General features: G+C 39.8%; 1 protein-coding gene across 1 annotated transcript in view; it reads right to left on the bottom strand.

Moving 5' to 3' along the window:
- Window positions 1-25,002, bottom strand: part of MKLN1 (muskelin 1) — a 99,140-nt gene that overhangs the window by 12,395 nt on the left and 61,743 nt on the right. The window contains exons 10-15 of the mRNA XM_074903532.1: window positions 19,417-19,629; window positions 17,300-17,521; window positions 15,172-15,301; window positions 6,069-6,216; window positions 4,876-4,990; window positions 2,110-2,249 (exon numbers count right to left, since the gene is read on the bottom strand). Coding sequence (XP_074759633.1) covers window positions 2,110-2,249; window positions 4,876-4,990; window positions 6,069-6,216; window positions 15,172-15,301; window positions 17,300-17,521; window positions 19,417-19,629 — 968 coding nt within the window. The remainder of the gene's footprint in view (window positions 1-2,109; window positions 2,250-4,875; window positions 4,991-6,068; window positions 6,217-15,171; window positions 15,302-17,299; window positions 17,522-19,416; window positions 19,630-25,002) is intronic.

Raw genomic sequence — 25,002 nt, 5'->3', positions numbered from 1 at the left:
TGTAACTGAAAGCCCAGGAATGGAGAATGCTCCCCGCTTCTGCCAGTCAACAGAGAAAGGGATGATGGGGTGAAAACCTCTGGATTCAATGAATATTGTGCTCTTTGGAAAAAGCACATGTACATAAAAATCCTGTGCACCACCACCGTCATTTTTGCATTTTCTTTTAATGAACAGAAACTGTAACTTCTGTGAATTCCCTGAAAAAGTTAATAGAGCCCTCAGAAAATTATTCTGGGCTCAGCACCCTCAGTAAGCAGAGCTACTTCCCTGCAGCACTGAGCTGGGTGCATAAGCCTAGAAAGGATGAGCTTTAAAATTATCTTTTTTTCCTGCCACCTATACATCGAGCACAGTATCACACGCCGTCATCTTCTGAATCACCAATACACAGTATTAAGCCTTCCCAGGAAAACAGCTCAGACGATTCCAGAGATGAGGACCCTAAAAACCACGTTCTCAGTTACTTAACTGCCTTGTATCAACTGTCTTACCGGAATGCACGATATTTTATTCATAAGATATTTCAGTTACCTTTAACAGGGTATAGCTGTCAAACTGAAAGAAATCACACTGAATAGATTTAATAGTACTGTTATTTTTTTATTTGGGTCATCTACTTGGCTATTTATACTGTAGTGGACATCTGTAGCCCGAATTTTTAAATTGTCTAAAGATGCAAGTCATTTCGCCAGTACATGACATTTTGGTAATTAAGCATGACTTCTTCCAAACATTCACCCAGGTTTTTTAAATGGTGTTGCCATGGCCTAAAGAGTTAAATAAGCAGAACCACTGACACCTGGCCAGCTCAGCTCCACTACGGCTGACTGTGGTACTAAACAAGTTAACAGGCTGACCAGGACTCCAGCTGATGCAGTGGATTTGCTGTGTATTCAAGCCCAGTACCTGGTCGGGTACCTAGAGCCTGAGGGAGTGCAGATAACGGGCAGCCAAGTGATGCCACAGCAGCTCAGCATCAGCCCTGAGAGGGACGTGAACTCCAGCAAAGCACCCACCACACCAGCCCCTGGCTGGTCACGTTTGGCTTCCTCATACAGACCCCAATAAATGGGAGAATGGTGCACAAACCCCAGACTACTGCCAGACAACAGGCAGCAACATCTCCTTTGAGTGCAATTTAAGCAAAGGAAAAACAAACAATACAGAGCTGTCTCTGGAGGCTGTACAACTGTATTTGCATACAACCATATGCGAGTCTAATAAGCCTCCCAGATTACTGGACAAGACCTTTATTCATTCTTGTAGGTGTTCACATTACTGCGTGGCTAATCTCCAAAAGACCTCACCCAGCCACAGTGATTGTGTCTTGAGTATAGCAATTTGCTTGCTGCCTCAGAAGTAAAATACCATCAGTAAAAACTGACCTCCAACTCTTGGCAGAACCTGATAACAAAGTATTCTCACCGAGAACGCAGAAAGAGCTATTTATTGGCTTCAAATAATTTGCTGGGTCTTGAAAGGCTGTCTCACTGCTGCAATTTCTTGCCTAAGGCAACACCATGAGCTTGATTTTGAAAAGCTATTGCCCTAAATAGCAAATATAAGGCAGCTCTGAAACATCCAGAGTGCAAGAAGCATCACAGCGTAGCTGAATTCTACATAACCGAGATCTTTCAAGCGATTCTGAATGAGAAACTGTGATGACCTCACCGGAGTTGAGTCTCAGATGTGCAAAGGCATCCAGCCCCCAGACTTCATTAGCATCCCTGCGAGCTGTTACTATCTCCTAGCAGTGTTTCAGAAACATACTCCATTTCCTTGGGAGGTGACAGTACCAAAACACATGTTGATGAGCAGCAGAGCGAAAAGGGAATCTAAAAATTCCCCACGAGTCCCCACACAATAGCCAGATTTTTCTAGTTTTACAGTAACGTAGTAAAACCAGAATTAATTTAATTTTACAGTTTAGCCCTCCTTTTTATTATCAAAATATTTTTTAAAAAAATCAGAAATCATCAAGAACCCGCAGGCCAACAAGCAGTGAAGTGACATTTCCCAAAACAGTTTACAAGATATTCAAGTTTTAGCAACGTAACCGAAAGACACTTTGGAAAAGAAAATCGCAAACCACTTTTTGTTTCTAACCTGTGCTTTCTTATGAGGTATTTGCAGTGTCTTAACAGGTATTCCTTTGAAGGTCGACAGAGCTTCAGAGACCAGAAATCATCTAATCTCATCTTTGGAGAACAGGATTTACCAGGATTCCCTCCAAATAAGTAATGAACCTAAGCAAATGAGAGGCAGATCAAAAAGTTGATTGTGTACATCCGTTAAACAAATGTTGTTTACTATGTCAGCATCTTTGGGGAGGTTTATTCTAGAGGGAGAAAACTCTGCCTTTTAGACAAGCTGTTCCATTTTATTATTAGCCTTACTCTGTCCCCTAGGATATGAACAAAGTTCTCTTAAACTGCTTACATTTTAAGATAATAAGAAAAGCTGCACTGTTAGAACCTCCCTCTAGCAGATTCCCAAGATATTTATAAAGGAAAATCCACAAACCACACAACCGCTTTCTTCAGGAAAAACCTATGAGCATGATAAATCCTTAAGATATGAGCAGAAAAGAAGAATCTGAACCAACTCTTTTTGCCCTGTTCAAAATACTTGACGTAAACAATACCCAAACTGATGGATTACCAACCTCTTCTCCAATCTTGTCCTCAAAGACTCCAAATTCTCTTTGTCATGAGAGAAGCTAAATTAAAGAAGCTGTATTAAGCCTTTCTCTAATTTGGGGATGAGTAAATTGCACATAATTGTAAGATGACTCCAGTAATCACACATTTTCTTTAAAGTAACATGTATGCTTGTTAGGAAGACTCAGAAAAAAGGGACTTTGTAGGGTGATGCTCTGGCTCCTGTCAGAGCACTGTTGGTGAAGCTGCACTCCTAAAGCACCACAGTTCAGACAAGCAGCCTTTTCCTTGAGTCAGCAAAGACCATGACCTTGCCCAAAGACACGGGCCACTGGCAGAGCAAGGGGGAAGTCCCAAAGACGCTCTAAGTAAAGTGGCAACAAGCCCAGTCCAGCATAATCTTGGGAGATGACCAACAGGCCTGTCCCCCGACATGTCCAATAAGCACTACAGAGCCTGAATTTGACTTGCAGAAAAAAGTAATTCCATGGTTCTCTGGAAGGGCAGATTTGTCTCACCTCAATATAGCAGCCTAGCTGCGAGACACTCAATACACTACCTGGGCACAAAGGAAAGAGCTAACTGGATACAGAGTAAAACAAAAAGCCAAAACTGTAATGCTGATAAGATCTGAGGAAGAAAACAATCTTATCTAGAATCAGAAGTCACGACCACTACTGTGACTGTCTTCAGAAGAAGTTCTAGCAATCCTGAGATGCCAATCATGGAAATATTAAATATACCTGTACGCAAAATTCATTTTTTCTTCACAGTAGCTCAAATGAAGTAGTCTAATAGCTATTTTGATAGCTTCAGGATACGACACCTTTGAAATGCAAGGCCAGACTTAGAGAGAGGGGCAAACCTCAAGGAAAGTGGAAGTGTTAAAAAAGGATTCTTTATTTCTTCACGTTTTTTTTTCTTCACATCGTTTGGTATTTCAGACTCTGAACTGTTGATATTAAACATGCCTCAAAGGGTCTTCAAATACTCAGGTTCAAGAAATCCAACAGGCTACCTTTCTCCACAGCTTTAAAAATAATCACTCAAAACAATATATTCTGCATCCCATTGATGTAGGCTCTCCTTATTTATATCAGAGGAGTTTAGAAAGGTCATTTGAACAGCGGTTTCTAAAAATAAGACTCTTCAAAACAAGCACATCAAATAGCCCTTCAGATAAAGCTGGGCAACTGCCATGATTTAGCAACCTTCACAATAACTTACAAAATACTACTCTCAATCTCACGGTACCTTACGCTTAGAAATAAGCCATTAAAGGCAGAACAGTATTTACAGTCTATCATTAAAGCGTGTGAAGATAACAAACGGTACAAGTTCTCCATACAGAAGTTGCACCTATTGCTCCTTAAAATCCCCCTCATCCACAAACTTTTGGGCAATTTAGGTTTCTCAAAAGTGATAAACATCCTGTGAAATGATAAGACTAAAGTATATTTGTCTTTTTCAGTTCACACTGTTTCAGATTAAAAAGAAATTTTAGAAAAAGTTTATTTTAACTGCAAAATATCCATGAAAGGTTGAGTAAGTGTGTCTGTAATTTGAATTCATAGGTTAATGATGTTATGGTAACCTAACCCACAGGTTTATGCTTTATTGGTTAACTGTACAAAGCCCTACGTTTACTGAGCCGTCATGTACACTTTAAACAACTTTAAGTCTATTTAAGCATGAATGTGTCCACTAAAGTCACAGTGTTAAAGACTGACAGTTGCTTCTGACAGACAGGGCGAAGCAAGACACCTCTGTTAGATCAGATTCTTAACAGCGATTAGTTCATCAAACACACTTTGTCCTAGAAACATTGGTAACCATCTGTGACCATTTAGTCACTAAGAAATCGTGAGATTAAGTCCCTGAGGATAACGAACAAAGCTTCAGATCTTCTCAAGTATGAGAACATTTAGGAGCTAGACATTTGACAACTTTGTAGAGGTTTAGCATATCCCACTGTCTGCATTTTGATTTCATCTAGGAGCTATCACGTCTACTACACATCGACATAAAAAGTAGCTTAGCACCTCATTTCAAAAGAAGACAGTAAGTTCAATGAAAGCTACCCACCACATTAACGCAAACATTAACACTGTACAAAAAGCTATATTCATTATATCATCTTTGAAAAAATCAACTACACCCTAAGAGCAGTATGATTTAAAAAATCCCTGTCTATGTATCTGGACTCTCATACCTTGTGCAACTCATCATACACCAGTTGATGGGCAAACCTTGGGCAGGGCTCCTCTTCCTGAAGGCTTTTACCTGGATTCTCTTTTGCTGCTTGGTCATTCTTATAGACACAAGACCTGAAATACAAGGCAGTAAGTGATGATTAGTCGTACCTACAGGAAGTAGAAGTTACTGAAAGGTTATAAGGTACAGCTGATGTCAATTTGAACTGCTTGGCATATAACACCAAAAATTCTCTTGCTTCCCTGTATACTGTCCTCTATTATCCCATCCCATTCTTAGCTCTACAAAGAAGCCCATCCAACAATCAAAGAAGGTCATTTTGGCTGAACACAGTCCTCAATTACAAGTCAAATAAGAAAAATTCTAGAAAATGTTATGTCATGAGATTTGGAGGTATCTTTAGATGTTGTATTATTTGCTAGCAAAACTGACAGCATGAAGTATTTTTCATTATGGACACGGTAGAGCTACAGGCCACAGACTACAGCAGAGCTAGTATTTCAATCACCGATTTCCAAGCAGACTTAAGTTGTAACGGAAAATCCATTAAAAAAAAAATTCACACCTTTCAAAGAGATTTGCCTCACATTAGAAGAGATCTTACAGATACAAAAACGCTGCCAGCTCTGGAAAGGGACAGTGGCAACCAGCTACCAAATACTATAGAGTAAATAGGTGAGGAGATATTTTCTCAGAATAGTGGATCTACCAGCTACCTGAAGTACCACTGCATGCAGCGTGGACAGAGCTGACAGATCTAGCATGAAGACTTCTCCATCACCATTCATACATCAGACCAGATACTTTAATTTCTAATAACTAGTACCATGTATGCTGCTATTAACTGATGTTTGACTAAATTTGCTGCACTGATGAGGAATCCTGGTCTCAAACATTTCCTACAGGAAAAACTTCTTATAAAGCCTTACTTCCTCTCATCCCTTCCCCACCTGCCTCCAGTAAAGAAGTTCACAAGAATTCTCTCTCCCTCATTTGGCTTATTGCCATGGTGTCTCCAAAGACTAGGGGTAAAAGAGAAGGGAACTTCAAGGGAACTCAGTTGTCTTCAACATTAGTATTCCATGGTTATAAGAGGTTATAGAACTACCTGGGAGATAGGATTGGTGTAGGATTGCTTTCTAAAGAAAGTCAGCCTAGATGTTAGAAATAGCACCCCTTTCATCGACTTACCAGCTGTTCCTCACGATGTCATAAATCCAGAAAGAATTCCTTACATTCTCTTCACGCTTCTCCTTGTCTTTACTGAGCCCTGACAAGACATGGATTTCATTCAGTTCTGGATCAATGGTAGCCCTTTGAGTGAAGCCTGTCATTGGAACTGCCAAAAAAAAAAAAAGGTTACACACTGAAAACAGTGGAGGATACAAAAAAGAATCCAAGCACCAGACAAATGCATTTCCCTTCCCCTGCAATTCAGCAGATTTTCCAATATCTATGATGCAAACATGAGATTTCACATAACTACCTCTTCAGTATTCTGGGATAAAGAGCATCTTAAGTTTAACCTCACTACCTAGTTACCCCCTTTTCTTCTTCTTAATTACTTTCACCTCTTCATCTTTCATACAAAACCAAACCCAACAGACTGAGTGATCCCAAGCTGGTATTTTCTATGACCACTCCTGCACAGCCATCTCATTATTTATCACAACTTAAAACTGAAATGACACATCTCAAAATAGGAGGCGTGCAGAAGTCACCAAGCAAACAATTTGCTTCTTGCACATGCCCTTCAAAGCAGGGTGAAAGGGAGGAGAGGAACAAACATCATCCAGAGGCTGACTTCTTCCCTGCTAAGGATAAGTCCAACACAAATTCTCTTCTTTCCTTCCTATTTGTGACTCACGGAAGTACAAAGGCCATTCTGAGATCTGCTGTTTCCTAGGGAAAGGTACGGACAGAGCTATTTGGGAGACTATCGGCTGAGAAATGAGAATTAAGCTGCCTAAAGATAGAGCTAGATGACCATTGCCGATATGAATGGAGCGATTTTGTTATAATCTCATCCTCAAAAGAAGCACTGATTCCAAAAAGCTTAACTGCAAGATCTGGGAAATTCAGAAAAATTGAAAATGAACTCAAAATTACATCGGTCACAACCTTGCATTGCTTCCTTTAGGACGAAGATGTCAAGGAATTTTCCTGTATTTTCTGAATAGTTGGGGTATAATTACCAAGCTATTCTGCTGTTCCACCTTCAGATTTAGAAATATGGTGAAATACTGAAGATTCCAGCAGTTTTCATCATAATTCCCCGAAAAAAGGTCAGCAAATTTGTTTGGCAGTCCTTTTTGTTTGTTGTATAATTCCCTATTTCCTGTTTCCCTAGGCAACCATCCTTCCAAAATGTATTTGTGAAGGGCACGTGATCTTTGTTTACAGATCCTGTTTGTCTCATTTTTCTTTCTGGGTCAGTTTACAAAGGCTGGTAAAGGTTCCTGGCCTTCGATCAAGATTTTGGCATGAAAAATTCTCAGAACTCTTGTATTTTGCAAATTCTTCCCTGCGATTAACTGCGAACTGCACACACAGCTTAGAAAACAAGCCCTACGCTAATAAACCATTTAATATTGCTGTTTAAGAACACGCAAAACGGTATTTTGCAAGCCCATTCTCTAATAGGTTTTGGTCTTGTACTTCACTCTTCTCGTTTGGTAGGCCAGGAAAGTAATAAACATAAATTAAAAAAATTCTGTGCAGCATTTGCTTTTCTACAGTTTAAGCCCCTACCGAAATGTTTAACAAAGCCAAAAAAACCCAAACGTTTCTTAAAAAAAAAAAATTTTAAATGCTTAATTCTTATGCAAACTTAAGGAGAAACTAAAATATGTTTAGATAATTCATTCTCAGAGTCCTTTCGACTAAATCCTTGCTTACGGTTTTACAGGAAAGTCAGGAGGCACAGCCATTGGAGCCCTCACCAGCATAAGCCTCCCTATTTTGACCTCCAGTTTTGCCATGAAGTTTCAAAGGAAAACTAACCTAGTTTATAAGCAAATTGGTGGTAGAGTAGAGGAAAAAAAAGCAGGGAACAATGCTGGCACAACTACATACCTTGTTTTAGCTACAAACCACAAGGAAGTTTTTAAATAAGACTAATGAGCACTATGAAAGTCGCCCAGTAAGGAAACTGAGAACAAAAAAAGAAAATTACAGACTAAATACCATTAATTTTTGAAAAGTATCATGTAATGTGTTTGCTTGCATAGTCAGGGACTAAATTATTGACCCAAATGGATTAAATTCAAGGCATATTTGAGACATTTCTGGCAGGAGAGCCATCTAAATTTGATCAGCAATGCTAATGTACATGGAAAATGTCTTTGCAACCCTATCTGCTGCTTTGAACATTCAAGACCATGGCTGGGTTTTCAGAAAAAAAACATGCAAATCTTCAGAGCATTAATACCTCAGGCTCCTTGAAATGAAAATGATAATCATGGGGAATACAGTTGCTATATTACCACTGATACAGAAAGCTTATGAAACTTGTCTATGGAAGTCTCATCCCTCCTCCCGAAATGTTCTTAAATAAGTGAATTCTGTATCTAGTTTATGCTTGATTTCCTGAAGTTGAAATTATTATTTAAATAATGAAGGGGGAAAAGCTGCCAAAGTTCAGTGCCTCTGTTTTTTTTACTCTTGATAGTAGGAATAGAATTTATCTGCAGCAACTGCAATCAAAACCAAGTTTAAGTAATTTCAGGCTTCCCTCAGTTGTAAATGAATGTCATCTTGAGACTATCTGAAATGCAGGAAGTCTAGAAAAATCATACATTAAAAAATTATATATCTCTACATTTAGTAAGGGCCTAAGATGAAGAGCAACTTACATAAACTCTTTGACCTATCTAAGCAACTGTGTAGAAACCAGATTTAAGTAGTGCCTTAGGCTAGACAAAGTTGTCATCTAGTCGTTCGTAGAGGAAGACCAAACTAGAAGATTCGATGTAATATGATTAAAAAAACAATGCAAGACAACAAATTTGGTAAACAAGTCCCTGAAAATGAATAGAAAATAAGGAAAGCTAAAGAGGGAGATACGGTGATATTTTAAACACAACAGAAATATCAAAAAGATGTTTGCCAAGGAAGTCGGATCCTTGACAGAGCAAAAGGGCTACGTAAATTCCTCACGACTGACAAACACTTCCACTAGGGGGTAAGAGAGGTTCATAATCTGCAAGTGCAGCAGACTTGCAGTAAACGCTGGACATAATTCAAATGATTGCGGTCAGCATATTAGAGGGGGACACGGGCTGTAAACTTGTGAAAAGTACTTGTGATACTTCGCTAACAAAATGTACGTTGGGAAGGAAATTTAATTCTGCATGGGAGACAAAATTGAACTTGTGATGGTTAACCGATTGCTTAGGATATTTTGTTGGGGGTTTTTTATTTATTTTTAAGACAAAGTCAAATGCCAGAAACTATAAGGGCTGAGAATCTGACGTGGTAACGCCAGTGTGCTGCAAGAACTATTATTTCCAATGTACTACATCCAAGGGGTGCATTATAATGGCTCCATAGAAGTTCCCTCACTTTTCTGCTTCTTTGTATAGATGTAGATGAAAACCAGCTTTGGAGTAAATTTCCACCAATTTCACACCTTTCAGAGCATCTCTCGGGCCCAGCGATCACTCTGGCCAGCTGTGGGCAGACAGCTTGAAGGACATAAAACAGCAACTGAAGACTTAGCCCTGGTGTTTTGGACAGGGCACTGGCCTGCTGCTATGCCACAGTAACTTGGCTCCTACGACAATACATTACTGATTGAAGAGGAAGAGCTGTAGAGAGGAGAAGTTACTAAACACAATACAATCCCAAAAATTCTAGTAGATGGTGAATGCTTTTCTTGTGCTACTGCATTTTTTCCTCCCCTAATCTCATTAACCAGTCCAGGGTAGAAGGGCAGTAACTAATTGAAAATAAGAGGTCTGAATCCTCTCTCCAGAACTTAACATTTTCATTTATTTTTATATAGCAAAAATAAAAGGCTCATGGCTTCAGTATTTGAAAACCATATTCAGCCACACAGGCCTTGAGTTAGCAGCCAGTTACATAAACAAGTGGCAATTCCTGAGAAAGCTTCGATAAGATGCTGTGTAACCCTGTACAATATAATTTCCATTTAAATATAAGGCATGGGAAAAGCTTTTCTACAAAAGTGACACCTAATTGTGAAATGTGTATGTTCCCACTACCACAGCCCTTAGGTATTGGCATTTATTTGGTCATAGCGATTATTTCAGCAAGCTAAATATTTTTTGGCTCATACGTGCAAACAGCTACAGTTGTTTCAAGCACAATGTTGGCTGCTGCCAGTAGCTAAGCAAGAAAACAGCTTTTACACAGAGGCAGAGTTTGCAGAGAAGTAAATCGGGAGTTCACAGATGTGGTTCTCACAGTTACTAGACAGAAGTTTGGAAATTAAATCTCATCTCTCACATTTGAGGGGATACTACAGCGTGTTTTGAAACACAGCATTGGCAAAATAACGATATAAAATTTGGGAGTCTGCAGACCACTTCAGAAGGATTTGTGAAGGATAATTAAGGGAAGCAAGTTCACTGACAGCCTTTTAGTGCCACCTAAGTTACGAAACCCTCAGAACACGTTACTGCTAATCCCACTACAAGTGACTCACAAGTATTCTCCCTCCTTGTGATGCACCGTGATTAAAAATTTGGAGAAAGCTCCATCACATGGATATTGCTGTTCACCAGAACCTGGCACCTCCCTGATAGATTAATTTAAAAAAAAAAAAAGTAGTAGGTCAGCAAATTACTCCATACTGCTGCTTGTAATCCATATAAAACTGAAGCAGCATCTCCCCTGAACTTTAATGGAGCAAACCTTGATGAGTGATAGAGATAGAATACAGGCCAGCTGTTGACACAGCAAGATAATGATTATCCTCTTGGATTTTTCATGATGAGACTGCGATTGGCAGTCAGCCAAGGAGCAGCTAAGGAGACCATGTGAACAGTGTGGTTGTCATGTTGAAAAAGCAACAACCCAACACCCAACGCTCAGTTCTCTCCCAAGCAACTTGAGATTTTGGAAAAAAACAGGTCAGTTCATAAATCTGAGTGGAATTCTGCTGCTATGTCGTTTCTGTAAAGCATCCTTAGGACCTGGTGACTGCCCACTCTCCTCCTCACCTTCACAGTGAGAAGAAAGTATTTTGAGACTGGTTCAGAGACACACTTCATAAAATGAAGAGTACATAAGGTCCCTCACAAGATAAAATGCTTCCATGACAAGAGACACACACTGGCCACTGGCAAGGCAGACCTTAAACAGAACAAGGGCAAAACATGTCAGGTGTCACAAACAGATGATCAAAATGGGATATTCAGACTGCTTGTCCGAGTTGGATCCGGGCCATGTTGAGCTACCTTTGCTATCTATTTTGATAATGTTTTTCCGACTACATCTTGTTTTAGATCAGGATTTCCTGGACTGGACTGTGTCGCCTCTGTCCGTGGTACTTGGCCATGAAACCTCCAGTCTGCCAGGTGCACAGTTCTGCGTCTGGAATGAGCACCTGCCCACGTAAGAAACACAGGATCTTCACTGGTAGCTAAAAAAAAATATTTGCAGTTTCCCTATAAGAACAGTTTCACCATTAAAAGGACCCACGAGAACACTGAAGGCTTGTTGTCGTTTGACTTTGGAAGTTACTCAATGCCAAGGGATAGAAGATGATCTTGATTCTCTCGCAAAGGGAAATTCTCCCCCCCCGAGCAACAGCTCTGACGCCACCTGAGTCAGGGCCAAAAAGGATTATCGCAGGAACCTTGACCACAAGTGTTCCCATTAGCTCCCGTAGACCTGAAATGACTGTCCGTGATTACTCATGGATTGTGTGCTAAGCAAGTCAGGCAAGCTGTCAGTACAGCCTTTTGAAGACATCTGATACTGGTGGCATCTCCAGATCACATGTATGCTCCACAGATACACTCTGGCATATGCATGTTGGGTCTGGGGCTGTGGGGTTTGTTCTTGTTGTTTGGTTTTGGGGTTATTTTCAAAGTAATTAAAAGTATACAACTTCTCTAAAAGGGTATGTCCATCAACATACACACTTCTGCCTCTCCTCCAACCACAGGCTCTACCCAGTTGTACCATACTTCCTCCAGTTTGTACCACTACAGCTTTTCTTCACATCCGACTCATTATCACAGCTGCAGTCTCTCTTCCTCCGTTCCATGCTGTCCATTCTTTAGCTGAACTAACAAATTTCTTGTTCCTACCAGTTATCACAGAGCAGGAGGATAACTATTCCTAATGGCCTAATCTTCCTGTAGTGCCCTCCTTTGACAGCAAAGAGAAAGCACAAGGTTTTTTCCACAGAATCCCAGAATCATCTCAGTTGAAGCTCCTCCAGCCCCACCATGACCCTCCCCCTGAGCGTTCCCAACCCCCCCAGATCCCTCAGCGCTGGCTCAGCCCGACTCTTCAACCCCTCCAGGGATCCCGGGGACTCCCCCCTGCCCTGGGCAGCCCATTCCAACGCCCAACAGCCCCTTCTGCACAGAAATCCTTCCTCAGAGCCAGCCTGACCCTGCCCTGGGCAGCTTGAGGCCATTCCCTCGGGGCCTGGCGCTGGGGCCTTGGCTCCAGAGACTCATCCCCCCTCTCTGCCCCCTCCTGGCAGGGAGTTGCAGAGGGCCAGGAGGTCTCCCCTCAGCCTCCTCTGCTCCAGACTGAACCCCCCCAGTTCCCCCAGCCGCTCCCCAGCAGACCTGTGCTCCAGACCCCTTTTGATGCAATGCTCAGTGGCAAAGGGCATTTCCCAGACACAAAGAGCTCCAAGGTTTAGCTGTGTTTCAAAGCAAATTGAGTCAGGAGACATTTTTAGCAGGCAAAGCTGTCTGCAAACCTATGTTTAGAAATTGTACCTGATCAAATTTGAGCTTTTCCGAAAAATATAAAAGCACATCAAAACTTGCTGCAATTATTGTCCTTTAATCCAAATTAAGAAAATTTAAGTGATACTTATCACCCAATATTCTCAAATACATCACCTATACAAGGAATCAGTTTCAGAATCAACAAAGGCACAACTAGGAGCCAAGAAACACTAATGAGCATAAATATCTCATGCAGAAGATGAGGGCAGCAAAACCAACATATCATTACCATAGTTTTATAGCATTGCAACAGCTCCGTATTACCGATAATCCTTAACTACCCATTTTACTACTTTTTTTAAAAAAATCTTCTCACTACTCTAATGGAAATTTTAAACAAATGCACAATTAAGTTCTTTTAGAAAGGGTAAAAATCAAAATAGCTCAACTAAGAATAGAACTGAATGCCACATGCGAGCCAGGAACAAAATGTAATCATGGGACTTTATAGGAACATTTAGGTCAGGCATCCTCAACTTGACTCATCACTCTGAGCAGCTTAAAACTTCACAGCGACCAGTCAGGGCATCACTTTATTCCTACAGATCAAAATGGTGTATCGCTACCTAAGAAGATCACAATAGTGACTTGCTTTTTGGGGTGAAAATAGTGCTGTCAGCATTCGCTGTCTGAATGTAACAAGCATTTTGTTCTCTTCCCGTTAAAATGCAAATATTCCTAGCATTTTCTTTCAGAAGCAAGGGAAATGTTCATAGCTGTTTACTTTCTACACACAAGAGAACAGTAAACTGAAAATCTACTCGTGTATTATTTCCAATGAGTCATTTTCTCACAAAGTCTACTATTCACCACTTCAGGGCCTGGGGGAATGGGAAGAAGGGCTAAATATTATAGTCTTATTTGCTTAACCAAACCTTGCAGTTCATGTACTTGCTGAGAAGCAGCACTCAGTGTCTTCTACAGCCATAAAGCAAGCTCAGTATCTTTAAATCTGAAGTAGACACAGGTGTAAGCTTAAAGCCACATGTTTTAAAGCTTCTGGCTATAAAGACATGTAGTTTTAAAAAAGCAATACGGCAGAATGCTAGCAATTTCACGGGGGGAAAAAAAAAAAATAAATCACTTCTTGAAAAGCTCTAAGGACAACAAACGGTGCGTGGGTGTGTGTAGAGCAGCATCAGGCAGCATGCAGGCACCTTAATAAAGGAGACTGTCAACAATACAAGCTGGTTCTTTCTTGGAAGCACTCAAGTAAATAAATGACTCCAGAGAATAAGAGCTTGGGTACTCTTCTCCCTCACTGGCATAACTAAATTAATGAGCAAACAATAACTCATAAGCATCAATAATTCACTTCAGAAGTTCAGCAAAATTACTTGCTAAAAATTAAGCCTGATCAAAATAAGGAGGGCAGCCTAAATTCATGATAAATTAGTTTCCTGGGATTTTGGTAACTGGAAGAAGAAAAAACAACATCAGGACTAGATAGACATAATATAAAAAAACCCCGTTAACTTCTGTTCTATAGCAGCACACAGCGCAACACAAATTTCAACTTCTGAGCTGTATGTTGAGAATCAGGATATATGCAACAGGAAATTGATGTGCTTATACATGCAGAAATCCTTTTTGGAAAAGAACAACACTTTTCTCCATGTCATTTAAGGAGAAAAGGTATAAAATCAGTTCTTTATGGTTATGTTACACTGCTGTTAGGTTGTTTTTAAAGGTTTCTGGTATACAGAGCTATGCCTGGTGTATATAGTTCCAGTGGTATGAACCAAATAGGACTGAAGATTTGCTCCCTCCTCCTACCTTTTTTTGCTCCTCCCCTATAATTTAGCACAGAAGAGTAGGACAACAGGTCTCATCTTTCTGCTCAGCTCCTGCCAGGCAAAATAACCTCTGTCCCTCTACTCCAATTCTCTGTCTCTAGGCATCCTACCTGCCTTTCTGCATCTCAAACCAAACAGATTATTTCTATTTCATGGCATCTTTTACTTAGTGAACACTAGACAAAAAAGTTCCGTTCGCCTTTCCTGGTTTAAAGAAAATAATTTTTTCAGCCTTTTTATTTTTTGGTCTTTGCTAGGATTTCAAAGGAGGTATTTTTAGTTCTTATTTTGCTGAAATTTTTTTCTTTTGAGGTGCTATGTGGTTTCACACATCAATTATTTGTATTGTGCTGAAGATGGTGAGTTTCAAATGACAGGAAGGACAAAAGAGCTGGCATAAGTTTAACCTATATACTGAGGAGTTTACTTGGGTACGTAGGGCTAGTTAAGGATGCTAACCTGACACCACAGGACACTGAAGCTGGCCTTTCACCTACTTAACAATACATTTCTCTTTTGTACCAACGGGAAGAAATTAATATGTAGTTATACTCTTACCCATCCCTGAATCTTTCTTAGTGCCGTCTGATATGATATCCACGTGATCGCTGTCCACATCATAACTGAAGAAGTCATTCAAATAAGTCTTCGATCTCTGGCCACCAAATACATATAAGCAGCGATTTTTCTAGAATGGAAAAAAGTATGTCTTTACAAAGCTCAGGAAAGTATGTTGGCCAACTGTGATCATTAACAGGAACATTAATGAAACAAAGAGTAACATTTTCTTGTAAGTTTAAAATCCTGCCTTAACTATCAAGTCCATCATTCTTAATTTGTTAAATTTTTTTTTACTGTCATCTTCACAAAGATTCACAAGGAACAATTATGCAGAACAGTGTATTTATTCTCAAACTCAGTGAAAACTTAAGAATTCTTGACTGGATTCTTGAATTTCTGATTTTTCCATTTCAAGAGGTAAACCACTAAGGGGCTCACAGCTTCTCCACCTCAAAAAGCCTCTCACAAATACAATTTTAAAGACTTCTTTTTCGTGATCTGTAGGAGACCACAAACCTGGATCCAGCAGAGTTTCAGCTTCAAAATGACTAGGCAGACTTCACATAACTATTGTAACCCTGCCTGATCAAGCTATAACTTCAGAACATTTAAACAACTCATTTGTCAAGTTTAAAATTAAAGAATTAAGAGTCTCTATGTCTAAAATCCATTAGATCATAACTTCGGTGTAGAGGGAAAAAAAAAAAAAAAAAAAACCACACAGGAACAAAAGACAGACTGTAAGAGAAATGATCCAGGTACCAGCACATTACTAAACTCCAAACAGGCAAATGGCAAGCAGCAAGCCAAGAATAACAGGTTTGTTACTTCTTTCAAGTTTGCCAAGTGGGAAGTACACAAGAGGCAGATTATTTTTCTTTCAAATGGTTGAGAAAACAGCAAAGGACCTAAGCTTCCATGGCCCACGCTTACAGAAACCAGTATCCTTATGTTTACCACAGACACGTACTTAAAAAATCCTCAGTCACTTGTGCAAAAATTTGTGTGGCAATGTTTTTCACCAGATACTAGAGGACCTTTCAAAACAAAAATACTGAAAGTCTGAAAGCACAGTATTCACTATAAAAATTCTGATCTTTCATTTGAAAGGGAAAGAGAAATAAACTCAGTAAATTGTTCAAACTGTTCAGCTTTGAATCGGTGGTATCAGTATATACTTGAATGCCACAACACTCATTTTAATTCTCTTCTTCCCCACCTCCAAGACAAGAGTTCAATGTCAGCAAAACTCTACAAGCTTAACTTACTACCCCTGAGAAGCTGCCATGTAAATTCAGTGCAGAACTGCCACAGCACCACGCCTACCTACGCAAGTATTGCTGCTTGATGCTGATCCCCTCTTTATTGTGTTATTCCACTGAAAACACCAACAGTGGAAACCTAGCCCAGAACATCACTGACACTAACCATCCTCCCTCTACCACCCTCACCCTGCAGCTCCCATGTTTTGCACTTAAGAAAACACGTGGTTGACAAGCATGGAAAGGCAATGGAAGGTGGTTCTTTTAATACCAAACACCACATAAAGTGCTAGACACCAACCGCCCCCAATCCCTCTGCTTTTCCATCAGGCTCTGGGTGAAGTGCCTGTGATGCCATCTGTGCCCAGCTGTTAACAGCTGCTCAGGACACCAAGCAGCAGCTGGGTGCTCAGCACAAACGAACATGAGGCCCATGCATCTCGACACACACCCAGTAAGCCCCTACACTAGTCAAGTTTATTACCATCCTAGTAACTACACAGGGTACCTACTAGACCAGAAGCTTTTAAGCTGCTCTACCAACTTTAAAAGAAAACTCTTTAAATCAAATTGAAGCTGAGTCTTTGGGCCTATTTACCATTATCCAAATAAAAACAACTATTTAAAATTCACCTTGCTTTTCACTAGACATTTTATTCAGTTGAAGTCATGAAAGCTCCAAGACTTGAATTAATACCACCTGCACTTACCAAAGAAGCATCAGAAAGTCAGCGAACATAAAATCAAATGAGACGACATATCGCTTGGGAGATTAAAGAGCTTTAAACTTGCAAGAAAAATCAAAACCAGATGTTTTCCTTAAAGTCAGGCGTCATAAATCAAAGTATGGTGCGGATACTTACAGAATGGAACAACATACAGTGTCCTATTCGGGACTGGATATCCTCAGGTCCAGCATTACAGGAATCCTCTCTCAAAAGTTTCCATGCTTGACACTGGCAGTCAAAAGCAAACAATCCACTGAACTGGGGTTCACTGGCTCTGCTGTCATCAACGCTGCCATTGCAGGTCAGAATTCGGCCTCCAAAGGTATATATCATGTGTTTTTCAGAATCCATACACATCTGTAAGAATAAAGGCAGTTTTCAGCGAGCACATTAAGACTTGAACACTAAGATTTAAGATTAAACATCCCTTCCCTGCAGGTGATACCTGGTTAAGTTAGACAGTACTCTGCACATCTCCCAATCCTCAAATAAACAGAAAAGAACACATATGTCTTCACAGCTGGCACGTATTAATCTCAGAAAATTACTTTAAAATGCAAGTCTAATTTCAACTTATTATTTAATAAGGAAAAAAAAAAGAAGACTGGATGTACCCTTCATCACCTAAAAAACTTGCCTCTAGCTGCTGATTTCAGGGAAAAACAGTTTAGATTCTTTCACTCGGATCCATAGCTACTTCTACCAGAAAGTTAACAGAATAATATCACTTTTGACAATGGCTATGCAAAGGAAAAATTCAAAATCACTGTTAATTTACTGATCACCACTCAATCCAAAAACCAGCCTGTGATTTGTTACTCAGATTCCAGCCCGACTGTACATTTACTGTTACTTCCATTACTTCAACTTTACTATTACTTCTGTTACTTCAACATAAAGTAGGGGCATAACCTGGCCAAGGATTTTTGATGAGACTGCAGCAGAAATACGTTTATTCCCCAAACCTGAATTCAGGTTATGACACACAAGAGATCCACTGCAGTACAAATCAAACAAAACTCCCCGACTCCAGGTGATGTTTTCAGACACAGTACAATGCAGAGCATTACAAAACGCTGGGGGGGTGGGGAGGGGAACAAAAAAAAACCAAAACAAAACACAACAAACACACAAGCCAACCACCAAACCCCAAACCAAACAAGATAACAGTAAGATAGAGATGCCACTCAGCAAAGCCTACACAAAACACTTCTAGTGCAGCACATTTTTGTGAAGGTTAAACAAAAACCGCTATCGCAGTAGGTACTGAGGGAGAGAAGAGCACCAGCTGCAGATTGATAAAGAATTGAGGGAGGACAATCTTTCCTAGGAGACAGCAGGGGAAAAAAAGGAAACAATTTCAGAAGCAGGCAAACAAGGTACTCAGAGTAGCCTTGCCAGCTGACAATTTACTTTTACCTTTTCCCCAACACCTGGGAGACTGGTATTTGTTATTAATAGAACAGAAAGACTGATTGGCTTTCGTTCTGCAGACAACATGTATCTTTAATTTTCAGTGTCAGCAGAAACAAATATTGTGCTGGCAAACAACAGCTTTAGTTACAAAACAGCTAGCACCAATAAAACCAGCTCTTAGGCTGCTTTAAAAATGAGTAGTGATGTGCTGGGTTTTGGTCATGCTTTATAAAAATCAGTTAAGAACAAAATACCTTTTTCAAGCACACACAAAAAAAAAAAATTTAACACACAACATAAATAAAAAAGCACTCAGTTTGAACACATGGACAGGTGTGGCTTTTTGAAAGACTAGTAGCCACTCCTCTAAGGGTGTTTCAATCTCCACAAAGCACGCACATTCTACAAATTTTAAAAGATAACCAAATTTGAAAGAATCCTGAATCTGTTGGCCTCATTTCAGCAACTTGCTTATTTTTCCAAAGGTACCATACACAGCTCTGCAAGTTGTTCCCCAACGCCCTCTGACCAGGCAGATCTGCAAACCAAGCTCAACACAACTGATTAAAACCAGATGAACTGTGCTTTGAGCTTTAATAAAACGTGTCTTAATAAAATGAATTTGTTTGCAAAGGTTTTTATGATTCTTCTGACTCGATTTGATTAGAATACCAGTAGCCAGTGGCAGTAGACAACAAGGCTATTAGAATTTAACTTAACTTCGTCATCACTGCTGTGTTACCTGGTACAGCACTTCTGCATCGCAGGAGGCTACGATTAAAACTGATGATTCACAAACACTAAGAACTTGCACTAAGAGTATCAGTGGAGCTGACCTGATGATCAAACACCAGCTTTGGACCTCCATCTGCTGCAGTGTCTTCACTTAGTAACATCCATGTGTTTGTGTCAATGTCGTAGCGATAGAAGTCACTTTTCAGAGATTTGCTGTTCCTCACAGAGGAATCCAGATAGCGTCCCAGCGTGTAGATCTGCCTTCGTTGAATGTCAATGCACATCTTGTGACAAGATCTGGCACTGGGACCACTCTAATAAAGAAAAAGACCACAAAAATAAAAAGAATAATATATTTAATATTGCTCCAGGTAGGTCACTGCGCGCTCACTAAGGGTAAATAAGTACCATCAGGAATTGGAAATCTTGAGAACTCAAGAAAACGCTGCTTGCAATCAGACAAATACAGGATTAACAGGTAAGTATCTAGATAACAGGACATTCCGTAACTTCTGTCCTTTAGAAAGACACCAGCAAAAACCTTAGTACATTTTTTACAACAAACTTATGACTTGAAGCCTTTTTGTAAGATGCCTCAGAAAACAGACTGTTTCCTCTAGAAGTGATTCTCAGAGGCGTGTGAAAGCTACTTGATCTTTTAAAATAACAGAAGTTGATGCACATGAGAGGCAAATTAAGATGTCACAGCCTATAAATAACTACATAGGAAGAAGATTAAGAAGTGCTCTATTACAAGAGCCTCTGTTTTATTAATAGGCTGTTTTCTAACAGATCATAACGAGACACTCCCACAAGCAATCATATCCCGTAATGGGTCTTTGAAGGTAACAAAAGCACTCCCTGTCCTTCACAAATCGACATGACCACTCCAGGCTCCCACCACAAGAAAGTTTCCCCACAGTAAGCAAAACTGCCATGAGTTACGATCTTCAAGACAAACACAGAGGGCCCCTGTCAAATTATTATGCGCTTATCCATCCAGGAGTGCTCAACTTAAATCACACAGTAATTGATTCAGTAACGTTACAACGATGCTACGCATTACTGGGCAGTCTCCCTTCTCCTTCCCAAATCTAATTTTGAGAGCCATCGTACACTCATCTTGAGGCATGAGTGATATTTCGATACTTCAGAATACAAGAAATCATTATGTGCACAGTCTTATTTGCAAAAGATCAGACAAAAGAAAGAAAAAAAAAAATCAGCATCATGCTTATAGATAAATTCTATAGTTTATTTGGCCTCAGTTTGTATAATTTTGGCACTTTAGAAATGAGGATGCCAGAACAAGGCTGGGTAGCTAACCAACATGAAAATTTGTAAGATTTCAAGTGACCAAAAAAGACCGCATGTACAGAAGACTGAGGTACGAAAGAAAAAAAAAAAAAATTACTATAATTGAATCAAAAATTAAAGATTATACAATTAGGAAAAGATGTAACACAAATCACCATTTATTAGAAGACCTAGAGTTAAAGAAAAGTAGTCATGCCACACCAAATAGCACAGTATTTACTCCAAGTGCTACCAAATACCGTCTTTACAGAAAACAAATCTTCATAATTGTACCATTTCATGCAAAAAATGACATTGAAATTATTACTGAAACTTAAAATACACTGATGGAACACATTTCATTAAATTGGATAAAAAAAAATTAAAGGAAACATTTTTATAGTCAAAACTTTACTACTCATTATGGAATTCAATTTCTTAGTTAAAGAAGAGTTACTGGAAACTGTTTAAAGTAACTCCCATGTCAATCTGAAGAAGTGAACTGAATTGTTCATATTTTGTAAATATGAAGCATTATGTCAGCAAAGATTACAGCTTTGAGGATTAGTTACTTCATGCTAATTAAGATAATTTTCTTTTCTGAAAAAAAATACCGATGGAAGTGAAACATTAGCATGAAATGCAGCAAAAGTTCATTCATTGCCTTTGGTCACATGAAGATGTTGACAGAGAAGACAACAATATACTTAATCTTGTTCCTAGACAATATAAATCAGTATCTTCCAAAGGACCCTGTTCCAAACACAAAGGGAAGTTTCTTGGCATGAAAAGTACCCATTTGAGTAGTCACAAAGGTTGTCTCTAATTCATAAGAAAGTAACCTCGTAGACAAAGTCCATCTCTAGTTATGCAGCTGGGACACTTAAGGATAAGCCACTGTTTCCCCACCAAAGAGCACATATTTGCCTTGGCTCAGCTGCCTTGTAGACGAAACAGTGAGACCTACCTGTGCCTCCTGGCTCTCCCCTCTTTGTCAGGTGATTTCAGGTTTTTTTATTTGAACCTGCTGATTTAAGTATCTTCCCCCACTCCCTCAGCTCTACACACTCCATGGTCTAAAACAAATACTACTAAATTTGCTCAAGTAACATCTTTGGCACTTTCAGGAATAAATCACCAATTTACCAATTTCCAGACCTGCCCTGCCTTGAAGAAAAGCTGCATCTTCAGCTGACGTTTGTCTAAGTACAGACATGAGTCTAAGACACTTAGAACCTACAATACCGGTTTCAAGCCTTTGGCATCAAGAGCACTGGTACTACACTCACTAAGTATACAACATACAAATTTCAGCTCCTAGGACTATGTTAAAATGAGAAAAGAATTCAGGAAAAAGTATCTTCATCCTTGATCTATGTATTGGTTGCATCTGACGCAGCAATATCTGCTTTTTTAAAGAGCTACTAAAGGTTTTAAGATTGACCATTTTATCTATACAGGCACAGAAACTTCATCACTTCATCGGGTTCACTTAAGAACTTTAATTTCACCAACTTGTAGAGCCTACCATAGCACGAACTACCTCTTGTAATAAAGAAAAATTCATACAATTTTTAATTTTTCCCCCAAGAAAACTAGAGTTATTCCTGCTTATCACTTACAAGATCACATGGGAGCTGCCAAAAGTTTCCAATTTAGTCTACACGTTTACCAGTATGAGTAAATAACTCCATTAAACAGTGCTACACATTGGTTTGACATTTGAGGCAGAAGGGAAAGGACTAAATCTGAGTTCACTTAAGAGCTACTCAATTTGACCATGGACATCCTTGTAGCATGTATATACTTCAAAGAGGGACACAAAGTCCAAAGATAGATATGGGCAGACACTGAAAATGAATAAAACAGTTCAAGGCACATGCGGTTAAGTGAATCAAAAGCCCGTGGGCGGTTGTGAATGTTCATCCAAAGACGTGTACTTTATGTGGTTACAATAGCAAGCCTGTTGTTCAGACAAAGAACGCACTGCCACAACTTGTCACGGAGAAAGTGACCCACCAAGTTCAAATGGGACAGAGTTTATTGATTCCAGAAGCGTTCAAAACCTTGACCCCTTATAAGCAACAAGTGAGAAAAATTGACCTTGATAGACATATGACTCTCTAACCTACGGTTGAAGAGATCAAGTATGGTTAGATCAGGAGAGGGACCTTTTGTCCGCTCCTGCCAGGATGGAAGCTGGTTGATGACCCATGAGTTAGCACCCCAAGGTGAATGGATCTTACTAGACATCTCTGTAGCTTTATTCAAATTTGGGCCTTATCATCAAAGATAAACTGCAGACACACAAAAAGTATCTTACTACCCCTCTAAACACACTAACTGCCATTCCCAAACACATCTGCAGGTAATAAAGAGAGTTTCACCTGCACACCGATAACAAGAGAAGATTAAACAGGCCCAAGTCTTCTCAAGCAGAGAAGGAAAATACAGCTTTGACCAATTTCCAATTATCTGCTCCTGTGGTTATCTGAACTCATACCAAATCAATGCAAGATCTCATTAAGTACTTGTACTTTAGATGTAGATTCATTGAATTGTCTTCGAAATTGTCTGCACATGGAATCTACATTTTTGCAGATGAACCTTCAAGAACTGATTGGCTGATTTAGTTGAGATACTACTTCCCGAAGAGAGTTAAAATAGACTCTAGTAAGCCACACCAGCAACAGCGCCCAAATGATCTGAACAAACACCAGCTTTGGGGACTCTTTCCAATTCTCGTCAGGAAGCTCCTGGCACACACGCTGCAGAAACCACACGTGAAAGCAGCTTGTGACTAGGCTAAGTCCTTATTCAGATGGCAAGCAATGTGTTACACTGCTTTGGCCAGTTCCTCCACTCATGCCAAGGCTGCAATGGCAATAGTAAAGCATTAGCATATCACATTTCTAACCTACAGGCCACCAAACAATACCAAAGATTACTAAGCATGGGCACTGTTCGGTTTCTGTGGAACTCAATAAGTGCCCACACAGAGCTAAGACTAACCTGAACAAAATGGCTCTCTGCCACCCAGCACCACCGTACAATTAGCACAGCATAATAACGGCTAAGACTGATTAAACAGTATGTGCCACGGCCCCATTTTCAAGCACTACAAAATACCAAGCCCCTGTGCTCTACTCTTAATATCCTTCCTCAAACAGGTTGGTCTCCTCCAGTCTCTAAAACACAGATACATGCCCCAATGAGGGTGGGATGGTGGGGAAAGGAAGAGAGTATGTATAGCTAGAAGTACCCAAGACAGGCTTTCAATCCTTTAAGCACCCAGGAGCGACCAAGGCCAAATAGGATTTTTTTTGGTTTCGTCAGTGCTACACGAAATCCAATTGTGCAACGCCAAGTGAATACACAGTATACTTTATGAAAAGCCTTCTCAACATGCTAAGCCACTTTATAAAATCTAATTAGAGCTTTCTTCATTTAACTTGCAAATGCTGAAAGCAATTATCCCACTTAAGGACTAACTTACAAAACGTTTTCAAAAAGCAACACAACAGCACTGAGAGACAACACTGCCTCCTTAGAATAATTGATTTGTTCCTATACAGGAGCAAAAGGATTGGGACTCAACTCCTTAGGGTAGGGTCTGCTCAAATGACTATTTATGCCACAATCAGCATGCATCATCTTAGCAACAGCATCCTGGCATGCTCTGCTAAGGCACAAACATGATAGCCTTCATTTTTTGTTTTGTTTTTAAACAAATGTCCTACGAACCCGCTTTAATGCGAACGGGGCTGCAGGAAACCAGCTACACTCCCCATCCCACCCCCCAAACAAAAACCAGGGGAGCTTGGCTTCTTTTGGTTATCATAACCTTTCACAAATAAAGGGTTTTCAGTTGCGAGAAAATCTGTTTTATTCAGACTGATCCAGATGAAAAACCTCAGGAGCAAGCCTGGACCCTGCTCAAGAGTCAGGGAAATAAAAACAAAGAACAGCTGACTAATTCTCCCTTCTTGGTGCTGTAAAAGACTGAATGGAATGTGAACACTGCCTCCAGTATAAAGTTCAAAAATAAGCGTCATGAGGTAAATGCTCTTGTCCTAAAGCAAACTAGGACGAGGACATAAAAAGACACAAACAACCTACTTTGTTTCCAGCTCTGAGAGCATGCTGTCATACAACAAATAGTCCTTCCTGCCTACACACAACTGCAGAGATTAATTGCTCTCATTTCCCAGTTTCAAAATATATTTCCTCCTCCACTCCCCCACCCCTCAAAAAAAAAAAAAAAAAAAAAAAGGAAAAGTCTCCACAATCTTGAAAACGAAAGGAAATGTATATTTTTCTTGGCGCTCATTCAAGTCTACACGGTTTTTAAGATTAGAGCTTGTTAGCGCTTTATCAATGCCAGTCTTCAC

Source organism: Athene noctua, chromosome 3 (assembly GCF_965140245.1).
Source record: "Athene noctua chromosome 3, bAthNoc1.hap1.1, whole genome shotgun sequence".
Classification (NCBI taxonomy): Eukaryota; Metazoa; Chordata; class Aves; order Strigiformes; family Strigidae; genus Athene; species Athene noctua.
Note: the sequence above shows the minus strand (reverse complement) of the source record. Positions and strands in the feature narration are given on the sequence as shown.